Source organism: Grammomys surdaster, unplaced genomic scaffold (genome assembly GCF_004785775.1).
Source record: "Grammomys surdaster isolate TR1022 unplaced genomic scaffold, NIH_TR_1.0 242, whole genome shotgun sequence".
Taxonomy (NCBI): domain Eukaryota; kingdom Metazoa; phylum Chordata; class Mammalia; order Rodentia; family Muridae; genus Grammomys; species Grammomys surdaster.
Genome location: NW_021604687.1, coordinates 5,297,494 through 5,316,864, shown reverse-complemented (window position 1 = coordinate 5,316,864; position 19,371 = coordinate 5,297,494). Strand labels below are relative to the sequence as shown.

The following is a 19,371-nucleotide window of genomic DNA, read 5'->3' as shown; positions in this document are numbered from 1 at the left end:
GAATGTCTGGCGTGCCCCACTCCTGGAAGCCGAGGGCTGCACCTGTTCACAGAACTGTCTGTGCCTGGTTAGAAATGTTTTTTTCAGAGTACCGGGTTACAGAGAGGTGTCTGGGACTCACTGTCAAAGAATTACTATCCCGACATCTTTACACATTAAAGCATTGAACAAGTCTCCTTTTTCAATCATTGTAATTCACAAGAGTTGGGTTGGGCATCTGGCATGATTTTTTATGATAATTTTTTCAATAAATACCGGGACGACTTAGACTTTAAAGGTAAGATACTCCAGAGAGAGATAAAGGGAGTCTACAGTCCATCAGAGCATACGAAGAGGACAGCAGGATGTCCTAAACACCACAGCCGGAGGTACTTTCAAGATTTAGGCCAGCTCCCTCCCAGCCTAGTAAAGTGGAGAGAGTTCTTAAATCAGCAGCCTCGCAACCGATGCTGTAGGCATTCTCCAAAGAAGGTGGCTAGCCTTGGTCAACCGAACTAAGTGATACAATCACTCTCTCCGGGAACCGGGAACTGGAGGGTAAGAAGATTGTCAGGAACCAGAGGTTTCTGGGCCAGGTGGGTCAAAGGACCAGGGCACGGCGCCCCTCAGCTGTCGCTCCTGCAAAGAAAAACTCTGGGTGCGTATGCGGCTTGTCACCTCCTGAGTGCGCAATGTGAGTCCGAAAATGTCCTCATGGTAGCGTTGCTGATCCTGCGGGGAGGGAAAGAACTCAATGGATTAGAACTCGAACAGCGTAGATGTACCCTAGCCCGGCCAGGTCTGCCCCTTCGCACCCGCAGCACGCCGATGACGTCACCGGCTTCATCCAGCTCCATGCCGCCCTCTGTTGCCAGAATTCGCTGCACGGTTTGCAGGACGCTGGTTGCCATAGTGACATCGCCGCAGACAAACATGTGTCCTTGCTCGAGGCACAGCACACGGTGAACCTCCGCGGCCAGCTCTGTCCTCAGGAGGTCTTGCACGTAGGTCTAAGGACGGGCCTTGCTTTGAGAACTCCCAGGCCAGGGGCGTGCCCGGGTAGGATGGGTTTGGGAGGGGCGGGGTTTGGGAACGGCCTTATCATGCCACCTCTACACTTGCCCCCTGGTACCTTGGGGCTGCCAGGATCCCTGGAAAAGGCGGTGAGGACTTGTCCAAACACCCCACGCTGCTGGGCGTCCAGTACCTCGTCCCGGTAGAGATGGTCGAGTTGGGAGCATCGGCAGCCAAACACCAAAGTCATGGGGGCAGGCTGCAGCCCTGTTAACAACATGGAGATTTGGGAGGGCCCCTTCCTCTAGAACAGTCCAGGTAACCCCACCTCCAGGTCACTCTTGCCCAGGGTGCCAGCCAGACTTTTGGTCTGGAGCAACCACTGCCTTGACTGTTCAGCCTCTAGGGGCAAAATAGGAGGCTTTCCGCCCAGACCTTTGCACACCTTTGATTTATAGAACGAAATTGCTCTACTGACTCAAATGCTGTACCCATGGCCTTGTGTGACATGCAAGGTCTTCTTCTTCATTCCAGTCCTATCCCACACAAAGTTCTTTGATTGACACCTCTGTGCCTGGCCTGAACACCCTGTCAGTTTATTGACTGGGTCACCCCAGAGGTGTTCTGACTTCATAATGAATTGACCTGGAGCTGTTTCCTGTTTGAATTCCTGCCCTGTCCCTCCCTTCTTTATCCTCAATCCATTTCAAAACCTACTATATGCAGAGGGACAACCAGGGAGGCTGACAAACAGGACCCAGCCCATTAAATACATTTCTTTTCACCTTTGGGCCTAGTTTCTTTTATAATCATTTCTTCCAGCCCATTGCTTTTCTGCTTGGCTCCCTTCTGACTCCCAGGTGCACCCTTAGCCCAGCCTTACCTTTGATCTCAATGTCGTGTAATCGGTCCTGCCAGAATCCCCGGAAGGGTGCAATACCGGTCCCTGGGCCCACCAGGATGCAGGGCAAGTTAGGATCAGGTGGCAGCCGGAAGGAGGGAGCCCTAGCCAGAGAGATTCCATTAAGACCCCTTTATGTCACCCATGACATATTAACAAAGCTATGGCTGTACAGACAGGAAAGCCCAAGGACCAATGACAAATGAGTCTCTTTGTTTGTTTTTTTTCCAGACAGGGTTTCTTTGTGTACCCTTGGCTATCCTGGATCTCACTATGTAGACCAGGCTGGCTTCAAACTCAGATCTGCCTGCCTCTTCCTCCAAATGTTGAGTTTAAAGGCATAACAATATCACTGCTTGTCTGCGTCTGTCTTTCTTTCTCCTTTCTTTGTTTCTTTCTTGCTTGCTTGCTTTCTGAGACAGGATATCCCTATACAGTCTTGGTTGACCTGGAACTCTCCTTTGTAGACCAGGCTGATCTTGAACTCAGAGATTCACTTGCTTCTGCCTTCTGAGTGTGGGGAATTAAAAGTGTGTACCACTATGCCTGACAGAAGCCAAGCCTTTTAACACAGGCTGTAGCCAAGGACATAGAGAATCATGCAGGGGCCACTTTTTGTTTTTGTTTTTCGAGACAGTGTTTCTCTGGGTAGCCCTAGCTGTCCTGGAACTCACTCTGTAGACCAGGCTGGCCTCGAACTCAGAAATCTGCCTGCCCCTGCCTCCCAAGTGCTGGGATTAAAAGCCTGTGCCACCACTGCCCAGCCAGGGGCCATTTTTTTAACCAAGCAGCAGGGCTACTGTCTAATCCATGTTGCTGCTGGTGGTTGGGGCTTCAGGGGCAGGCCCCTGTATGAAGTTATTGAGGCCCAAAGCTCAGCCATAGCTGGGAAGTGACCCAGAGACCCACTGTTCTTGATGTTATAATAGACTTTCAGTAATTACCAGCTAATCCTGTGTGACCCCTGCCCCCCTCCCACATATATTCCTCACTTGTCCCTGCCAATGTATATAGCATGTTCTCACCCCTGTCTGGACACAGACAACCTCTTCTAGTTGCCCTTTCCCACCCAAAAGGCCTCACTCACCCCCTGATGAAGCAGGGCACCGGGTCTCCTGCCTTGAGTTGGCTCATCCATGTGGAACAGACACCATAGTGCAGAGGGCCCAGCCCATCTAGGGGTTAGGAGGAGAAATCATTCAGAGGTCTGTCTTACTCTTGCCAAGACCTGCTAGTCTTCCTGCTCCCAGTCTCACCCTGGGTTCTGTATGCCAGCACAGCTACGGTGAGATGGATCTCTCCTGGGTGGGCGCTGGGTGCTGAGCTGACAGAGTAGTACCGGGGCTGGAGCAGGGGCAGCTGGGTGAGGATCAGGGGGGCAGGCAGTGCCACTGATGGAAATTGCTCCAGCACCTCTAGCAGTGTGGGACAGCGGAACCACTTCCACTCTTCGTAGCGCCGGGGGTCCTGGGGGCAGATGTACTGAGCTGAGAGCCCCACAGTCCTCAGAGTGACTTACCTTCCCAGAGTGCCCCCACCTAGCTGAGCCTCCTTAGCATTCATCCGTGCTCAGTTCAGGCCAACACACTCTACTTGAAGACCATCAGCACCCAGAGATGATTTGGGTCAGCCTGGAAACAGGTCTTAAAGCACCGTGGCATATTGGCTAGGAGAGAAGACCTGGTGTGCACAGGGGATTTCCTGCCACGGAATGTCCCCCTACTTATCTTCCTCTAGTCAAGTCCTAGGGGCTTCCGGAACCATGGCTCCCACCTGGCTAAGAGCCTCTAGCTCCTGCTGTTCGCTGGACTCTTCTGCCAGGGTGCTGAGCAGTCGAAGGAGGCGAGGGCTGGGCGGGGAAGTGATGTCCAGGAAATAGGTGAGAGCCTGGCGCAGAGTACATGGTGGTAGCCGGGGATCCCGTACCCAGCCAGGGGGAGGGCCACCTAGGGATGGTACACAGGAAGCTCTGAGGGAGGGGCCCACTGGGGCTGGATGGTCTGAGTTGACATTCACTCTTGGGGGAGCTGGGGGGGGGCGCTAGCCATGAGTTACTGTGTCATGTTGTAAAATCTGTCCTTGGATGGTTGCATGGGCTTGTCTGTGCAGCCTTGGTATCTTTGGGGGAACCCTGGCTGGGCTAGGTTAGTCTGATCTCCTCTGCCCTTAATCCCACCAAGTTATCTTAACTCCAGTCATTGTTTTGGAAGAAGATAGGTCAGCTGCAGAGAAATTAGATTGTGGGGAGTCGCGGGCTGTGGGAGAAGGTTTTTAGGGTGCTTGGTGGACTCTAGGAAAGGACCATATGCAACAAGGCCATCCTGGCTGGAATGGCAGCTAGGTCCAGGTAGTACCCAGGTGTAAAGCAGGGTGGCAACCGTGTTAGTGTTTAGCAGCATGGCGGTCCTATGCCAGGATGCAGCAGGCTCCTACTCTACTACCCCAGCCGACCGTCCTCACCAGGACTGCCCTTCTCCAGTTGTTCCACTGCCACAGGCTCTGTGGATGGCGGAGGGTCCTCCACTCGGCTCAGCAGAGCCTCCACTAGGCCAGGCCGGTTGGGTGGGCACACACCTATGTGGTCCCCTGGCTGGTACTGCAGTCCCTCCTGGTCTCCAGTGTCCAGACGCACCAGGATTGTGGCTCGGCTAGGGGTGTGGAAGAAGGCAGTTATTGAGGTCAGAGGCCAGGAAGGAGGAAGGAAGAACATGGGAGAAGGAGGGAGCTACGTTCTGAATGAAGAGGGATCCTAACAGTGAGGAGTGTGGGGTGAACCATAGTCCTCACGTGGATTTGCTGCTCTGCAGGTTTTCCACAGAGAGAATTGTAGCCTGGAACATCTTCCGCCTGTGCACGTGAGTCAGCCCTGGGAAGCAGAGAGTAAAGGGGCTTGAGCAACTGAGTGGGTCATGGCCTGTGGGGGAGAATCCTAGGACCCCCCACTCAGCAAGGTCAGGTTGAGGTCAGGATTGTACCTGGTAGTAATTGCAAGCTCTCCGCCTGGGTACTCAGCCGGTACCTCTGGCGCTTCCAGCTGCGTTTGGGGCTGAAGATATCTCGGGCAGCAGCTTTGGCATCTTCTCCCACACAGAAGGTTTCACAGGCAGCCTGAGGGGTGGGTAGGTGATGGTCTAAGGCTGCTTGCCATCAGGGAGTCTCAGTGAAAACGAGGGAGGGGCCTGTCAAGGGAGGCAGGACTCCACCTTCCAGCAATCTCTGCATTTCAACTAGGGCAGCCTGATTTCTAGCTGTGGGATTGGCACCTGAATTGGTGGAGACGGAGGATGAAGTTGTAAGAACCCGAGGCTGAGGCTGCTGCTGCTGCTGGCACCTTATTTTCTAGATCATTTGACTACTATCATAGGGACCCTGACTTGTCATACCTGGCTGATGAGTACTGATCCTTGTCCCTAGGAGCACAGTTAGCCATATAGTAGCTCAGTAAAGGCAGCTATGAACTCAGACCCACACTGGATTCTCTCTGTACTTAACATCTTACATGTCTCAGTTTCTCATCTTGATCCCTCATAAGGTTCCAGGGAAGATTAAATAAGATACTTTCATTCTTAGAGGCAGGATCTTTTGTGGACCAGGCTGGCCTCTAACTTGCTATGTAAAAAAGATGGCCTTGAACTTCTAATCCTGCTGCCTCCACCTTCCAAGTGCTGGCCTTACACGACAAATGTGCCACTATACTTGTTTGTTGTAGTGCGAAGGGCTGAATCCAGGGATAGTGCAAGCTGGGCAACCACCACGTGAGCTACACCCCAGCCCTGTTTGAGGTACTTAGTGCAAAGCCTTTAGCATAGTGTGCAAAAGGGCCGGTGCTATCTTAGTGTGAGAGGTGTAGGGAGCCTGCTTTGTCTGCTTCTGGTCAGGGAAAAGCTGAAGAGCAGTTTGCTCTCCCAGCCTTGAGATCCAGGGCTCCCGGTGATGGGCTGGGTCTTATTTCCAGGCTGTTACTGTTTCTTTTCTAGGGTATGGAGCCTTTTATCTCTTCCTTCCTTCCTTGGCCCCTGATGGGGTGGGTCCTATCTCCAGGCTGTTACTGTTTCTTTTCTAGTGTGTGCAGCTTTATATCTCTTCCTTCCTTCCTCGGCCCTCTCCCTTCCTTCATATCCCTACTGCTACGGTCCCAGTGAGCTCATCTTCTTGCTTTCAGATGCTTCCATACGTCTGCATCACATCGCCAAAACGTTGTGTTGTGGTCTCATCCAGCTCAGAAACTTCCAGCATCTCCATTTGCCTATATTCTTTGGCTCTGATTTCCTATTTCTCATTTTTCTATCTTTGACCTTCTCCTTTAAGCAAATCCTCTGGCCTCTCCCACCTCTAAAGAAGCCCCGATTCTTGCATTGCATCCTGACTGGCTAAAACTGAGTCCCAGATGGACAGAAAGATAGATGTGGGGGATCCCTGCACCAAGTGAGAAGCATCAACATGATGATGTCCTGGGGAAGTTCCCTAGCATACTTCTGTGTCCAGAGCTAGTCCTCTAGGCCAGGCACCTGGGCAGGTCTCCAGGCTCAGCATCAGCCCTGACCTCTGATGCTCTGGGTATTCTTCTTCCATCTTGGTTGCCTTGGGAAGGGGCCCTGATGCCCTGACTTTTTCCCTTTGTGTTCTTGCTCTGAGCACCAGCTTATGACTGTAGGCCCTGCCTTTTCTCTTTTCTGTGTTTCTGGCTTTGTGTAGGATTTCTGTTGGTAGGACCAGTTGTCCACTATTTGGGGCTGATTCTGGAAGAGCTAGCTATGGAGTGGCAAATGGAGGCACATTTGGAAAGGAACAGGGAATGAATGGCCAGAGAACCAGATTAGGAAGTCTCCAGCCTCAGCATTTCAGCTTTCAACTACAAGGCTGGAGGAGGCACCTCAGGTTGGTCTGAGTCAGAACATGGGGCCTACCCAGGTCAGTTACAGGGCACTGTGGAGCTCACCTGGAAGGCTGCCTGGGCCCAGCCTCGGAATGCCTCCTCCTGGCCACAGAGCTCATCACCCTGGCCCAGCTGCAATAGTCGCTCCCCGCCCAGCTCCTCCAGTCTTGTGTCCACCGCTCGAGCAAAGGCACAGAAGTGGGGGTATGCACGGGAACCCAGCCCAAACACACAGAACCTGTGGTACAGGGAGCCGTTGCTAGAAACTGTCCCCTGCACCCCCGTGCCAGCCCATGTTTACCCAGGTAAAGTTTGTCTCTCCCATTCACCCTCCTTAGTGAGGACCCACCAACCTGAGGGTGCCCAGGGCCCCTGCACTGTCCGTGTTACTAGACTCCTTCCTCTTGCGCCGCCAAGAGGATACCAGTGGGTCTGAGCAGGAGACACTGTTGAATCGGATTTTGTAACTCCTGGTAAGAAAGGATAAAGACAGGGTGTCACAAGGAACTGGGAACCTGGCCCTGACCCAGCCAGGGAATAGTTTTGGAGTTTCTACTCTTTTTCTTTTCTTATTTTTGTTTTGTTTTTTGAGACAGGGTTTCTCTGTGTAGCCCTGGCTGTCCTGGAACTCACTCTGTAGACCAGGCTGGCCTTGAACTCAGAGATCCACCTGCCTCTGCCTCCCAAGTGCTGGGACTAAAGGCGTGCGCCACCACCGCCCGGCCAGGGTTTCGACTCTTGAGGTGAGAAGGGCTGTGCTGGTGGAGGCCTCTGCTCTACCTCTCCTCCTCTTGGAGGAGACCTCAGGATTGTAGAGGGGAGTCCTGGGTTTGGAAGTGACCAGGTCCCCCAGAGAAGGCAGCCATTGGGGCTCATGCGCTCTGTTTTCCGCTCCCTCAGTGTCTCCAGATGCCCCTTGTCCCATCTTCCTACTCACTTGTGCTGCTCAGGCCAAGGGGAGCTGTTGTAGGGGCCCGACATTTCCATCAGTGCTGCTGCAAAGCTCTGTGGAGGCAAGAGTTTGCATGATGGTTAGTTTTATTTTACACTATACAGGAACTTCAAACCAGACTGCCCAGCCATTATTAGTCTTCATTAATAACTCTTGTTTTGAAAATTCAAAAGCTTGCCTTTTGAAAAAAATCACACTACAGAGATGTATAAAGTAAAAGCTTAGCCTTATTCTCTGTTGGCACTTAGCTCTGTGTGTGTGTATGTGTGTGTGTGTGTGTGTGTACTACCGACAGGTGGAAACTTCCTAGTCCTGTATCCATGAGCATGCACTCTTTGACTCACAGTGGGATTACATCCCAACACACCCACTGTATGCGGGTAAGGGTGTCAATACCCCACTCTCTCACATCTAATCTCATCAAGGAATCTCAATACTGTGTTGGTTGTTTCCCCTACAAATGTCTGGCTACCTGGGAGCTGCCCAACAACCCAAACACAGGACCCCACTACTTGTTTCTAGTTTGGACACAGATCCAAATTTTAGATTTGCAATACAATGTCTAATGAACTCATATTGCTTTCCCACTATCATAAAGTAAAAAGTTACAATTGAAACAGAAACACACACTAAATTGGGGGCTTTGGTACTTAAATAGGTGCATATAGTTTTTTTTGTTTTGTTACAAAACTGTCTAATTCTTGCTTGCTTTTAATCAGTGACCTATGTGGACATCCTTCTAGGCCGACACCTCAAGCTTGGCCTCAGTTCTCTTTTTTTTTTGAGATGTATTTATTTTGTGCATATGAGTGTTTTGCCTGCATGTATCTGCATCATGTGTGAGCCTAGTAACCATGGAGGCAAGAAGAGGTGTCAGATCCCCTGGAAGTGGAGTTACGGACGGTCATGAGCCTCCATGTGGATGCTGAGAATCAAACTAGAGTCAGCAAGAAGAGCAGTCTCACCACTAAGACATCTCTAGGCCCTCGACCTCATTCTTTATGTTGGCGACATCCTAGTCCGATACTTGTATGGTGGTGTATGACTTCCCTATGACAGAAGGGCACTGGGTAGTCTGAATAGTCCTCTAGCATCTGCAGACACATGCTACACATCTTTGTATGGCTCATTCAGGTGGTCTTTAGAGGTGGGGTGGCTGAATGAAAGGCTTTAAAAAATGGGTGGCTATGCCAGGTGTATTGGTACATGCCTCTAATCCCAGCAGGTAGAATGTGTGAATTTGAGGGTTAGCCTGGCCTACACAGTGAGATCCTATCTCCAAATGAATGGGTAGTAGTTGGTGAGCGGGTGCAGCAGCAGGTAGAGGTGCTTGCCCTAAAAGGGTGGGACCTGAGTTTCAACCCTGAGCCATGTAAAAGTGGAAAGATAGAACCAACTCCACAAAGGTATGAACACACACACACACACACACACACATGAACACACATGCACAGAATCAGAACTTGGTGGGGTGGTCAAGCCCTCCCCATATCATCCCTGGGCGTGAGCAGCCCCCAGCACTTTAGCTACTTAGGGAATGGGCAGTGCTTTAGGGCCTGATTGCAGTGTCCTATCTCCAGGGGGATTACTTAAGTGGTCCACCCATAAGGCTCGTTCACCTTTGGTATCAATGGAAACAAGTTAGAAATTACATAAAAGCTGGGCGGTGGTGGCGCACGTCTTTAATCCCAGCACTTGGGAGGCAGAGGCAGGTGGATTTCTGAGTTCGAGAGTTTGAGGCTAGCCTGGTCTACAGAGTGAGTTCCAGGACAGCCAGGGCTACACAGAGAAACCCTGTCTCGAAAAACCAAACCAAAAAAAAAAAAAAAATACGTAAAACACAGCTTTAAATACAAACTATAGGTCAGCTGGGTGGGATGTCTGTGGGTGACTGTAGTCAGTACATGAGAACTTCAGGATATTTTTTTGAGAGAGAAAGAGAGGGAGAAGGGAGGGGGAAGGGAGAGGGGGAGGGGAGGGTAAGGGGGAGAGGAATGGAGGGAGGGAGGGAGGGAGAGAAAGAGAGAGAGAGAGAGAGAGAGAGAGAGAGAGAGAGAGAGAGAGAGAGAGAGAGAGTCAGTCAGTCTCCTGTAGCTCTTGTAGCCCAGGCTGCATTCTAATTTGCTATATTGCCAAAAAATATGACCTTGAACTTCTAATCCTCTTGCCTCCAACTCCTGAGTGCTGAGATTACATATGCGTCACTAAACCTGATAAATTCGGTGCCAGGGTTCAAACCCATGGCCCTGTACATTCTAGTCAAACACCCTACCGACTTTCCTACCCCCTTGAACTCAGTTTATGAACCTCTTTGAGTAAATGTGCAGACATGTTTTCACACACCAGATGTGTGTGACCAGTAGACCCTGCATCCTGAAGTCACCTTTGTATCTTACACTGTTCCCCAGAGCGGGCTAACACCTGGTTTAGAGTTGCCTGGTTTCGAACTTCAGACAACGTGGATTGTACCACATGTATTTTCAAGGCCTGCTTTCTCTTCTCATCTGTACTGTGTTGTGTGATTTGTTCACAGTGCTGAATTGCATGTGAATTTTTCAATGTTTATCCAATTTATAGTTGATTGACACTTGAATTGTTTCCAGTGTGGGTGTCATGAGCAATGTTGCTATAAATATTCTTGGTCATATCTTTGGTGTGTATACTCTGTTTTCTGTGGTATATATTCCTGCATTTATCCCTTTTAAAAACTAGGGGGTAAAATTGAAATGCTCACATCTCAGAAGTATAGTTCGATCTGACCATCTGACTGTGTTTTTTTTTTTTTAAAAAAATGTTAAACTTACATCCTCCCTATTGCCCAAAAATTCTACTCCTGAGTATTTATCCAAGATAAATGAAAACACAAGCCCACAAAACCCTGCTACAAGGATATTCTTAACAGTTTTATACCTAATAACCCCAAACTGGAAGCAGTCCAAGTGTCTATCAACAGAAGAGTGAATAAACAAGTTACGGCTGTTCACACAGTGAACACCACTCAGCAGGGAAAGAACGTACTGACTCACAGACAGGGACAAGCCCCAAAAGTGGCTGAGTGGTAGAGTAGCTGAGGCCAGGGTACCTGTGCTTCCACCCATGTGACATTCTTGAGCAGGTGAAACCCATCTGTCAAGACAGGGGACTGACCTGGAGAAACTGATGGGCTTTCTAGGCTGATGAAAGGCTGTCTTTTTAGGACTGTGGGTCACACACTCCAATTTTGTGCCAGAAAGCTAAATCATGGTGCTACTTATGGCTTGAGTATTTGTCCCTCGGATCTTGCGTTAATGACATTTGGAGGCCAGACCTTTGGAGATCATTGGGTTGAGAGGGCTCTGTGTTCATGAGTGGTTTAATCCATCCATGGATTAATGGATTAATGGGGCTGTATTGGGAAGCCCTGGTATAAAGGCAGCCCTCCCTGGATCGCTCCTACTCTCTTGCACGCACAGGGAGGCCCCATCAGGTACTGAGCAGATGTGGAGACAGGTGTTTGGGTTCTTTTGTTTGATTTTAATTTTTTATTGCTTTTATTTTTAACTTAGTCGTGTGTGTGTGTGTGTGTGTGTAGTGTTTGCGTGCGTGTATGCATGTGCTATGGCATATGTGTAGAGGTCAGAGGACAATTTGCAGGAGCTGTTTCTGTCCTTCTATTACCTGGGTGCTAAAGACGGATCTAAGGCCTCACATGGAGGCAAGTGCCCTTTCTTGCTGAGCTGTCTCATCTCACCTGGCTCAGTTTTTGTTTGTTTGCTGTTGTTGTTGAGACAGGGCCTCATTGTGTAGATAAGGCTAGCCTGAGATTCACCTGCTCGTCTCTCTAGGTTTGGGATTAAAGACATTCGGTTTTGAGTTTCCTGAAGCCAAGACTGGCCTTAAACTCACACCATTGCTGTAGATGACCTTGAACTCTCGATCCTCCCGCCCGTGCCTTTCATGTGCTAAGATTATGCAGGATACCACACCTGACTCAAGTGGGTTTTTTTTTTGTTTGTTTGTTTGTTTTTAAAGCAGATTAGAATTAAGGAAAGGGCTTCTGTCAGAATTCAAGCTTGCTGTGGGCGTTTAACTTTGGACTCTAGAGGAGGGACTCAACACTCATACGGGACTTGACACCTGAAGCGGGAACAGATAGATGAGCAGGTAGAAATGAATCAAATTTGGGGTATAGAGGTGTACCATGGGAAGAGAATGGGGAACTGTAAGGCGTTTGATGGCCTCAGCTTTTGTTTCTTTTAAGACTTGTTGAGCAAGTGAAGCTACTCCAGCGAGGCTGGCATCCAGAGAGCGCGCATGCTTCTTTTTTCAAAGCAAGAAAAGGGAAAGTTAAAATACTGAAGAGAGCAGGGAATCCTTATTTTTCTTGGTTGGCAAGACCTGGGATACTCTCCGTCAGCCAGGAAGTACCTTCCTCATATCAAAAGAATTGCACAGATGATAGAGGTGGCTGGGGCTACAGGAGTCAAGGTTCCCAGCAGCAAGTTCACATTCCCATCAGGAAGTGGGGCTACTTCAGCATATTCACTTTCTGTCCTGCTGTGTATGAGTGTGTGTGTGCACGTGTGTGTATGCACGCATGTGTGCATGAATGAGTATGTGTGCATGAGTGAGTGCGTGTGTGTGCTTGCGTCTGCCTGTCTAGCTGGTCTCAATCTCCTGCTCGTGAAACCCTTACCTCTCCATTCTCCGGGGGATCCCCATTGCCAAATGTGCTGGTCACCACCAACACCAGTGCCTCGTGCTCTAGGGATACCACATCGTACTCATCCATGCACAGGACCTGCAGTGAGAAGATGGGCATTGACACTTGTCTTCCTCCTGTCTGTCCCTGTCCTTACTTAGGCCAGACAAGGCCTGATTGCACCCTGAATCTTTGTAGATTGCTTTCTTTGTGAACCTGACTTTTATCTATCTATCTATCTATCTATCTATCTATCTATCTATCTATCTATCTATCTTTGAGACAGGGTCTTATACAGTCCAGGTTAGCTGTGAACTTATTATGTAACCAAGGATGACCCTTGATCCTTCTTGACTCTACTGCCTAAGTGTTGGGATTATAGGGGTGAGGCACCATGCTGGATTTGAAATGAACCCTTACTTTTAGCCCTCTTGTCCCCCAGGCACCTCTGAAGAGGTGGGCAGACTCTCTACTCTTTTTGTTTTGTTTTGTTGTTTTGTTTTGTTTTTTTGGTTTTTCGAGACAGGGTTTCTCTGTATAGCCCTGGCTGTCCTGGAACTCACTCTGTAGACCAGGCTGGCCTCGAACTCAGAAATCCGCCTGCCTCTGCCTCCCAAGTGCTGGGATTAAAGGTGTGTGCCACCACTGCCCGGCCAGACTCTCTACTCTTTCCAGCCCACTGCCTCTCAGGCTTCAGTCCTACCCGGGGATCAAAAGCCTTCCTGAAGAGCCTCCCCAGCTGCTGTGCGTAGCTCTGGGCCCGGCCAGTCTCAGAGCCATACAGGATGGTCGCCTTCACACGTTTCGCCATCACTGTGCCCATGAGTGAGGCAGAGATCTTCACTGCACTGCAAGCAAGGGTAGAGTAAGGGCATCCTAGGTGCACAGAGGCCAGACCTCATCTCTGTAAAGTCTTGGGGTACAACTACTGGGCTTGTTCCCCTATAGTACGGAGAAGGGATGCAGTCCCAGGGTACCCACTTGGCTACTTCCTTAAAGGTCTTCTTCCTGGTGATGCCTGTGCCCTTCGATGCACTTTCCTTCCAGGGGTCTGGCTACAAAAAAGTAATGGGGTTGGGGGAGGGGAGGAGCATGGGAGACAAAAGTTAGCAGCTCCTGTGGACTGCCCAGAGCTGCACTAGGTGGGCAGGAGCCAGTTGGGTTGGGTACCTGGTAGCGGAAGGCAGGGGACAGGAAATAGTTGACCATCTCTTGATGGAAGACAGGAGTGAGGCTGCCTGAGATGGGGGGCACGATCCAGGCCCAGTCAGCAGGGCAGCCCCCTCTGGCCTTCTGCTCATTTTCCAAGTGCTTCATGAAGGAGGCTGTGGCGGCGTGGTGGTCCACGATGGTCACTTTGGCCAGCTGAGGTGGGGTAGAAGAGCCTGGTCTCAGAAGTGCTCTATAGGTCCCGCCTTTATCACTGAGAACCCAGCCTATCCTGTGCCTTGGGTCACTGCAAATGACATATTCTGTGTCCTCTCAAATCTCCAGCAGATTCCATAGTCGCGCTCCGAGTTGAATGGGTAAGAGCAGCTCCAACTTCCAGTGTCTGTGTGCCTTGCCACCAGCGCTGGGTGCTGAGATAGAACCTGGGGCTTCATGTTTATCACTGAGCCACACCCTCAAGTCCTTTCTTAACCCTTTAAGACTCCACAGAGGTATTCACTAGGCACCTCAAACTATACCCTACCAAACACGCATTGCATTATGACACTACTGTACCCAGCACGTTTTCTACCTAGCATTAGAGAGTCCAGACGCCAATGGACTCCACAGCACGCCCTGAGACCAGTTACTGAGCAAGGTTTCTGGCAGAAACTTAGTTAACATACTGTAGCACCCAGGACAATGCCTGTGTATCCAGAGTTGCAGACACAGCGTGCCCTGTGACACAGGGGCTACAATACATATCAACTCTGCTCAGTGTCTGTGTCCCCTAACCCCACAACTGGGCCTGTGTACCTGGTAACTGTGCAGTACAGCCACGTTAATTTCCACCGCTGCCTTGTCTTTCCAGAGCGATGAGGTCGTCCGGGTGTCTAGATCCATGCAGACAGCCACATCCTGGGTCAAATTGAACAAAAGCAGCAGCAAGTGGTGAGGAGGAGGGGGTGAGACCCAATACTGGGTTGAGTCAGTGTTTCCCAGAACGGTACCACGGAACAGAGACAGCAAGCCCCTCCTCAGCCCTGGCCTTCATTTCTCATCTCTGAAGTAGAACGTAAACCTTTTCTGCGATAAGGTCCCCCTTTAGCCAGGCATGGTGGTTCAAGGCTATAATTCTAGCACTTGGGATGCCAAGGCAGGAAGATTACCATGAGTTCAGGGCCAACCTGGCAACACACACACATATATGCACACACACATGCAACTCACACATATATACACACACGCACACATATTTATACATACATCCACACACACACATTCATAAAAATGCATGCATGCACACATGCACGCACGCATGCACGCACACTCCTTTGAGAATCTGATGAAATCTATCCTTCACGAGCTTCCTCCCTTAGCGTCCCTCCTTCCCACCTTTGTGGCTCTGGAGCTCAGTCACATCCTTGGACCTGACTCGACTCACACCTTCCCATGGCCAGCACTCTGGGTGGGGGGTGGAGGTGACATACAGCGTCATGTCCCCTTTCGTCAGCATTCCCTCACCTCAAGTATGTTGTAGCGGTGAGGGTCACACAGGTCCCTCATGCCAATCTCTGAACTCATGTACCAGCCGCTGAAAGGGGCAGCAGGAAACTCCATGCCCCCGATTTCCAGCAGCATGTTGGACACAGCCGGGAGGGCATACCAGCGCAGGCCAAGGGCAGCAAACCACTCTAGCCTAGGGGTAGGGGCTTTGAATTAGCTTCTATGTAGAATTGCCAGGTGTCCCCCTAAAGTCCCTCCTCAAAGGGCTTTAGGTAACCTCGTCCCACCCACAGCCTTTCATGCTCACGTGGGGTGCTCCAGAGGCACCTCGAGGACCAGCTCTGGGGGCAGAGTGAAGAGTTCTGGGGGCTCATCAGGAGCCTGGAGTAACAGGGGCAGCACATCAAAGCGGCCATTTCCTGGAGTCCAGCCATGTTGGATACAGAGCTGTGGGGAGCAGGCAGAGGTGGGGTCAAGGGCTGTGACCCCCTGACCTCACTAGGAATCCTCATCATTAGCCATTCCCCACTCTTTGCCTCAGGCACTCCTCAGTGACTGGGTCTCTATACCCACCGGAGGACCCTGTTCTTGTCATCAAGGCTTACCTTGAACTCCTGACCGTCTTGCTTGGACCTCTCACCTCAAGGATTATAGGGGTGCACCACCATGCCTGACTTTCATCTCAAGGAAGGCCCTCCCTTCCTGTTCACTGACCTCTTCTCTGCATTCCCACAGTGTTCCCTCCTTGTCTATCCTTGCAAGCCCTGGTTCTCACACTTGTGATGGCTACTCATGGTTGTCAACTTGACACATCTGAGAAGACATCACCAGATTGGCCTGTGGCCATGTCTATGGAAGATTTTATTGATTACTGATTGACGTAGGGGTCCCAGTCCACTGTGGGCAGGGCCGCCCCTGAATAGCTGGACATGAACTATATATGTGGTGGGTAGCTGAGTAGGCCAGTAAACAGCATCCTCCATGGTCCTCCAGGCTCCTGCCTCTAGATTCTGTTCTGAGTTCCTACCCTGACGTCCTTTAGTAATGGAGAAGCCTATGAGTTGATAGAGGAAAGAAACCCTTTCCTCCCCAAATCACTTCTGGTCAGTGTTTTATCACCACACTAGAAAGCAAAGTAGTACACCACCTCAGTGATCTCCACATTGGCAGGGTCCCCCCGCACGGAGCCGTCCTGCTGCCTATAGCCCGCATAGCGTATCAGTTGGTTGTTCCAGATCCGGAAGTCTCCGCGGCCTGGGCAGCGCTGGGGGAACACTGTGATGGCTGAACTGACACGGGGAATGAAACTGGTTAGAGCCCCTTTACTGCTGTTCGGGGCGGACTTGGGCCCGGGGCGGGGTTGGGCCGGGGCAGGGTTACTCACCGAAGATTGCCTCGGTTTGTTGCATACTTAATGTGGTTACAGATGTAGGTGAACATTTCCTGTGCGGTCCTGCAGTCCCGAGCATCAAATACCTGGGCCCAAGGAGGACCGGCCAGTGATGTAGGAAAGAGATGAGGTTTTGACTGTCAGCTCTAGAGGAGTGCTGGCATGGGGCTTGCTGGGAAGGGGGCAGAGTCTGGAGGAGCTACCCACTGCCCATGTGACCAGTGCTCTCAACATTTATGCCCTACTGACCCTCTTCTGTCTAACAGCCTTGTTTGCCCAGCACAGCCTGATTTTCCCAGGTCCCATCTCCCCCTTCCCTTCAGGGCAGACCTGAAAACCAGCACAGAGGGGCACCTGCTTACTGTCGAGTTGATGCCCGGGGAAGATTCCTAGTTGATAGGGGTATTGGTACTGAGTGCTCACACCAGGGCAGGTAAGCATCCAGCTCCCTTGAGCCAGAACAGTGATGGGAATGGGAAGAGATGGCTGCATTAAACAGTGTTAGGGACCCTGCCAGTGGCATCCTGATACTAGGAGAAGGCTGGGAAGTCCTATCCCACCTGAGGGAGAAGGCAATCTGTGACAGGGTAGGGGATGGCAGTGGTGACTGGTGGCCAAGGGAGGGACACAGCAGTGAGTAGAGCCTGTTATGGAAGCCTGATAGGTCCAAAATTAAACTAAAGCTTTGAACCACTTAAAGGGTCTGGCAAGTGGCAGATAGATTGTTCTTATTTTATTGGAGACACGTTTGGCATCATTGAGCATGTGTCTTTTTTTTTTTTAACTATATTCTTTAGCAGCCACTTACAGCCGAGGAGGTCATGGATTCAGTTCCCTTAGAGATCCCTGACTTCTGTAGTGCTGAGGCTGTTCTAGTAACCCAGGTTGGTTCTGTGGTGTGTACTAGCATGAAGGAAGGTGTGGGACTGAGGCCACCAGGGACTTCAGGGGAAGTGGGCATGAGGTGAAGGCCTGGCAGGAGACCTTTTAGTTAGCTTCTCCAGATACCATTTCTACTGCTCTCTGTCGGCTGTCCTCATGTACTCAGAGAGCCTCAATGTTCTGATTGCTTCAGCCAAGGGCTGTGGGGCTTGATCACCACATGTCAGCCAATAGGCTGAGGATTATCCAGTAGTGCCAAGGAGGGACCTGGTCTCCTTAACAGTTGTCTCTAAAGGCAATATGGGATAAGGCTCCTTCCACTGCCTCACATCTGCCCCTCAGGGAAGCCCCAGGAGCTTCCTGGATCCCTCTTCTCCCTGTTCAGTCCCCTGGTACCTATTCTAGGCATGTACCAGCTGGTTATACCTGCAGCTTTCCCCATTGGATCCGGCCCACACAGCGAGGAGCATTGCGCCATGCCTGCTTGGCCCCAAACACCAGCTCACTCTCCCGGAGCTGGTAGGCGCCTGTGGCTGCCACCTCAGCCTCCACTTCCTGAAGCCGCTGCTCGTGAGCCTGGGAGCCACTCCTGGGGAGAAGGGGGCCCACAAGCCTTGGTGTCAGGATCGTGAAAGGATGAGGTGTGGATGGTGATCTGGAGGCTTCTCCACTCAGGGTCAGGGGAAGCCCACCTTTTGATGGAGTTGTAGTATTGATTGATGAAGTCCCGGGCTTGAACCAATAGCTGCTCAGTGGGTGAAGGGCTCTGGGTGGGCCGGCTCTGTAACTTCCTTGGAAATACCAGGGATCCCAAGCAGCGTCTTGCGGTACAGGGCCCATCCTGAGCCAGGATAGAGTTCACAAAGGCCAGGATCAGGTCAGAGTACAGGACGAGCGAGCTGTGGTTAGCAAGAGCAGAGGGAGGCAGGCTCGGGAAAGCATGGGATCACAACAGGGCTGGGAGTGGAATTGGGATGAAGTCTGGTTGCTTAGGGCTTGGGGCTCAGGGCCAAAGGCTTGCTGAAGTCCTTGCAATGTCCTGTGGCCCCTCTGGTCCTTCCTGGTTCCCACTACTCTCTGCAGACAAGGGCCAAATGTGAACAAAGTGGAGTTTCTTCGTTTGGGCCCTGATCTGGGACCAGGCCTCTACCAACCCTGTCCCAGCCCTAGAAATTCTGGCAGGGCATGTCCTTACCTGCTGAGCTTGTGCACTGAGGGTGTCATAGGTGATGCTGCCCATTTCCCAGTTCTTTACTCGAGGAAACCTGGGTCCATCTGGGGGCCGGGTTAGCGGGGGGCTGTTGTGGGCCAGGGATGCATAGAATCATGTGAGAGAAGTTGTCTCCTTTAAGCCTTCCTATTGTAGTTCAAGCATGTGTACAGCATCAGTGACCCCACAGGGTCATCGCCCACCCCCTGCTTCCTGACACCTTCTGTCAGCTCTCACAACAGCCTTAGGAGGAGGGCAGTACCACTTACACATCCAGGCGTGCACAAATGACGCGTCCAGCAAGAGAGTGTACAACAAACAAGACAGTGGAAGCCATGCTGTGAGCCACTGTCTAGTTTCCCAGTGCCCAGCCACCCCTGAGCACTGTCTAGGCTTGGAGTGCTTGCCCAGACTGGTCCTCACTCCCCTGCACAGAGCCTATTTTGTCTCGTTTACATCCGAGATTCCTTTGGTTTGAATGTGTTTCCTAGCTTTACAGGTTGGAAGTTTGGATCCTAGTGAACAAGAATTGAGAAGCTGATGATAAGAGTGGAGAGGTGGAAGATTTCTCCTGCCATGGTAGACTGACTACTGGGTTCTAATGGAGTACCTTTGTTAATGAAAGAGAGGGAAAGAGAAAGAGAGAGAGAGAGAGAGAGAGAGAGAGAGAGAGAGAGAGAGAGAGAGGTGAGAGAGAGAGAGAGGTAAGAGAGGAGAGAGAGAAGTGAGAGGGGAAAGATAGAGGAGAGAGAGAGGTGAGAGAGGAAAGAGAGAGGAGAGAAGAGAGAGAAGAGAAGAGAAGAGAAGAGAAGAGAAGAGAAGAGAAGAGAA

The 19,371-nt window shown here is 51.0% G+C and overlaps 1 protein-coding gene across 1 annotated transcript in view; it reads right to left on the bottom strand.

The window, feature by feature from the left end:
• Positions 1–151: 151 nt before the first annotated feature.
• The window catches only part of Nos3 (nitric oxide synthase 3), a 20,923-nt gene continuing 1,703 nt past the window's right edge, over positions 152–19,371 (bottom strand). The window contains exons 2-26 of the mRNA XM_028774671.1: positions 18,526–18,628; positions 18,023–18,171; positions 17,757–17,919; positions 16,443–16,534; positions 16,206–16,347; positions 15,366–15,505; positions 15,077–15,251; positions 14,369–14,470; positions 13,574–13,768; positions 13,385–13,458; positions 13,107–13,251; positions 12,398–12,502; positions 7,708–7,775; positions 7,124–7,240; positions 6,834–7,008; positions 4,870–5,002; positions 4,682–4,760; positions 4,355–4,542; positions 3,668–3,840; positions 3,151–3,361; positions 2,982–3,069; positions 1,877–1,998; positions 1,112–1,260; positions 795–989; positions 152–711 (exon numbers count right to left, since the gene is read on the bottom strand). Of these exons, the coding sequence (XP_028630504.1) occupies positions 550–711; positions 795–989; positions 1,112–1,260; positions 1,877–1,998; positions 2,982–3,069; positions 3,151–3,361; positions 3,668–3,840; positions 4,355–4,542; positions 4,682–4,760; positions 4,870–5,002; positions 6,834–7,008; positions 7,124–7,240; positions 7,708–7,775; positions 12,398–12,502; positions 13,107–13,251; positions 13,385–13,458; positions 13,574–13,768; positions 14,369–14,470; positions 15,077–15,251; positions 15,366–15,505; positions 16,206–16,347; positions 16,443–16,534; positions 17,757–17,919; positions 18,023–18,171; positions 18,526–18,628 (3,445 nt within the window). The 3' untranslated portion in view covers positions 152–549. The remainder of the gene's footprint in view (positions 712–794; positions 990–1,111; positions 1,261–1,876; positions 1,999–2,981; positions 3,070–3,150; positions 3,362–3,667; positions 3,841–4,354; positions 4,543–4,681; positions 4,761–4,869; positions 5,003–6,833; positions 7,009–7,123; positions 7,241–7,707; positions 7,776–12,397; positions 12,503–13,106; positions 13,252–13,384; positions 13,459–13,573; positions 13,769–14,368; positions 14,471–15,076; positions 15,252–15,365; positions 15,506–16,205; positions 16,348–16,442; positions 16,535–17,756; positions 17,920–18,022; positions 18,172–18,525; positions 18,629–19,371) is intronic.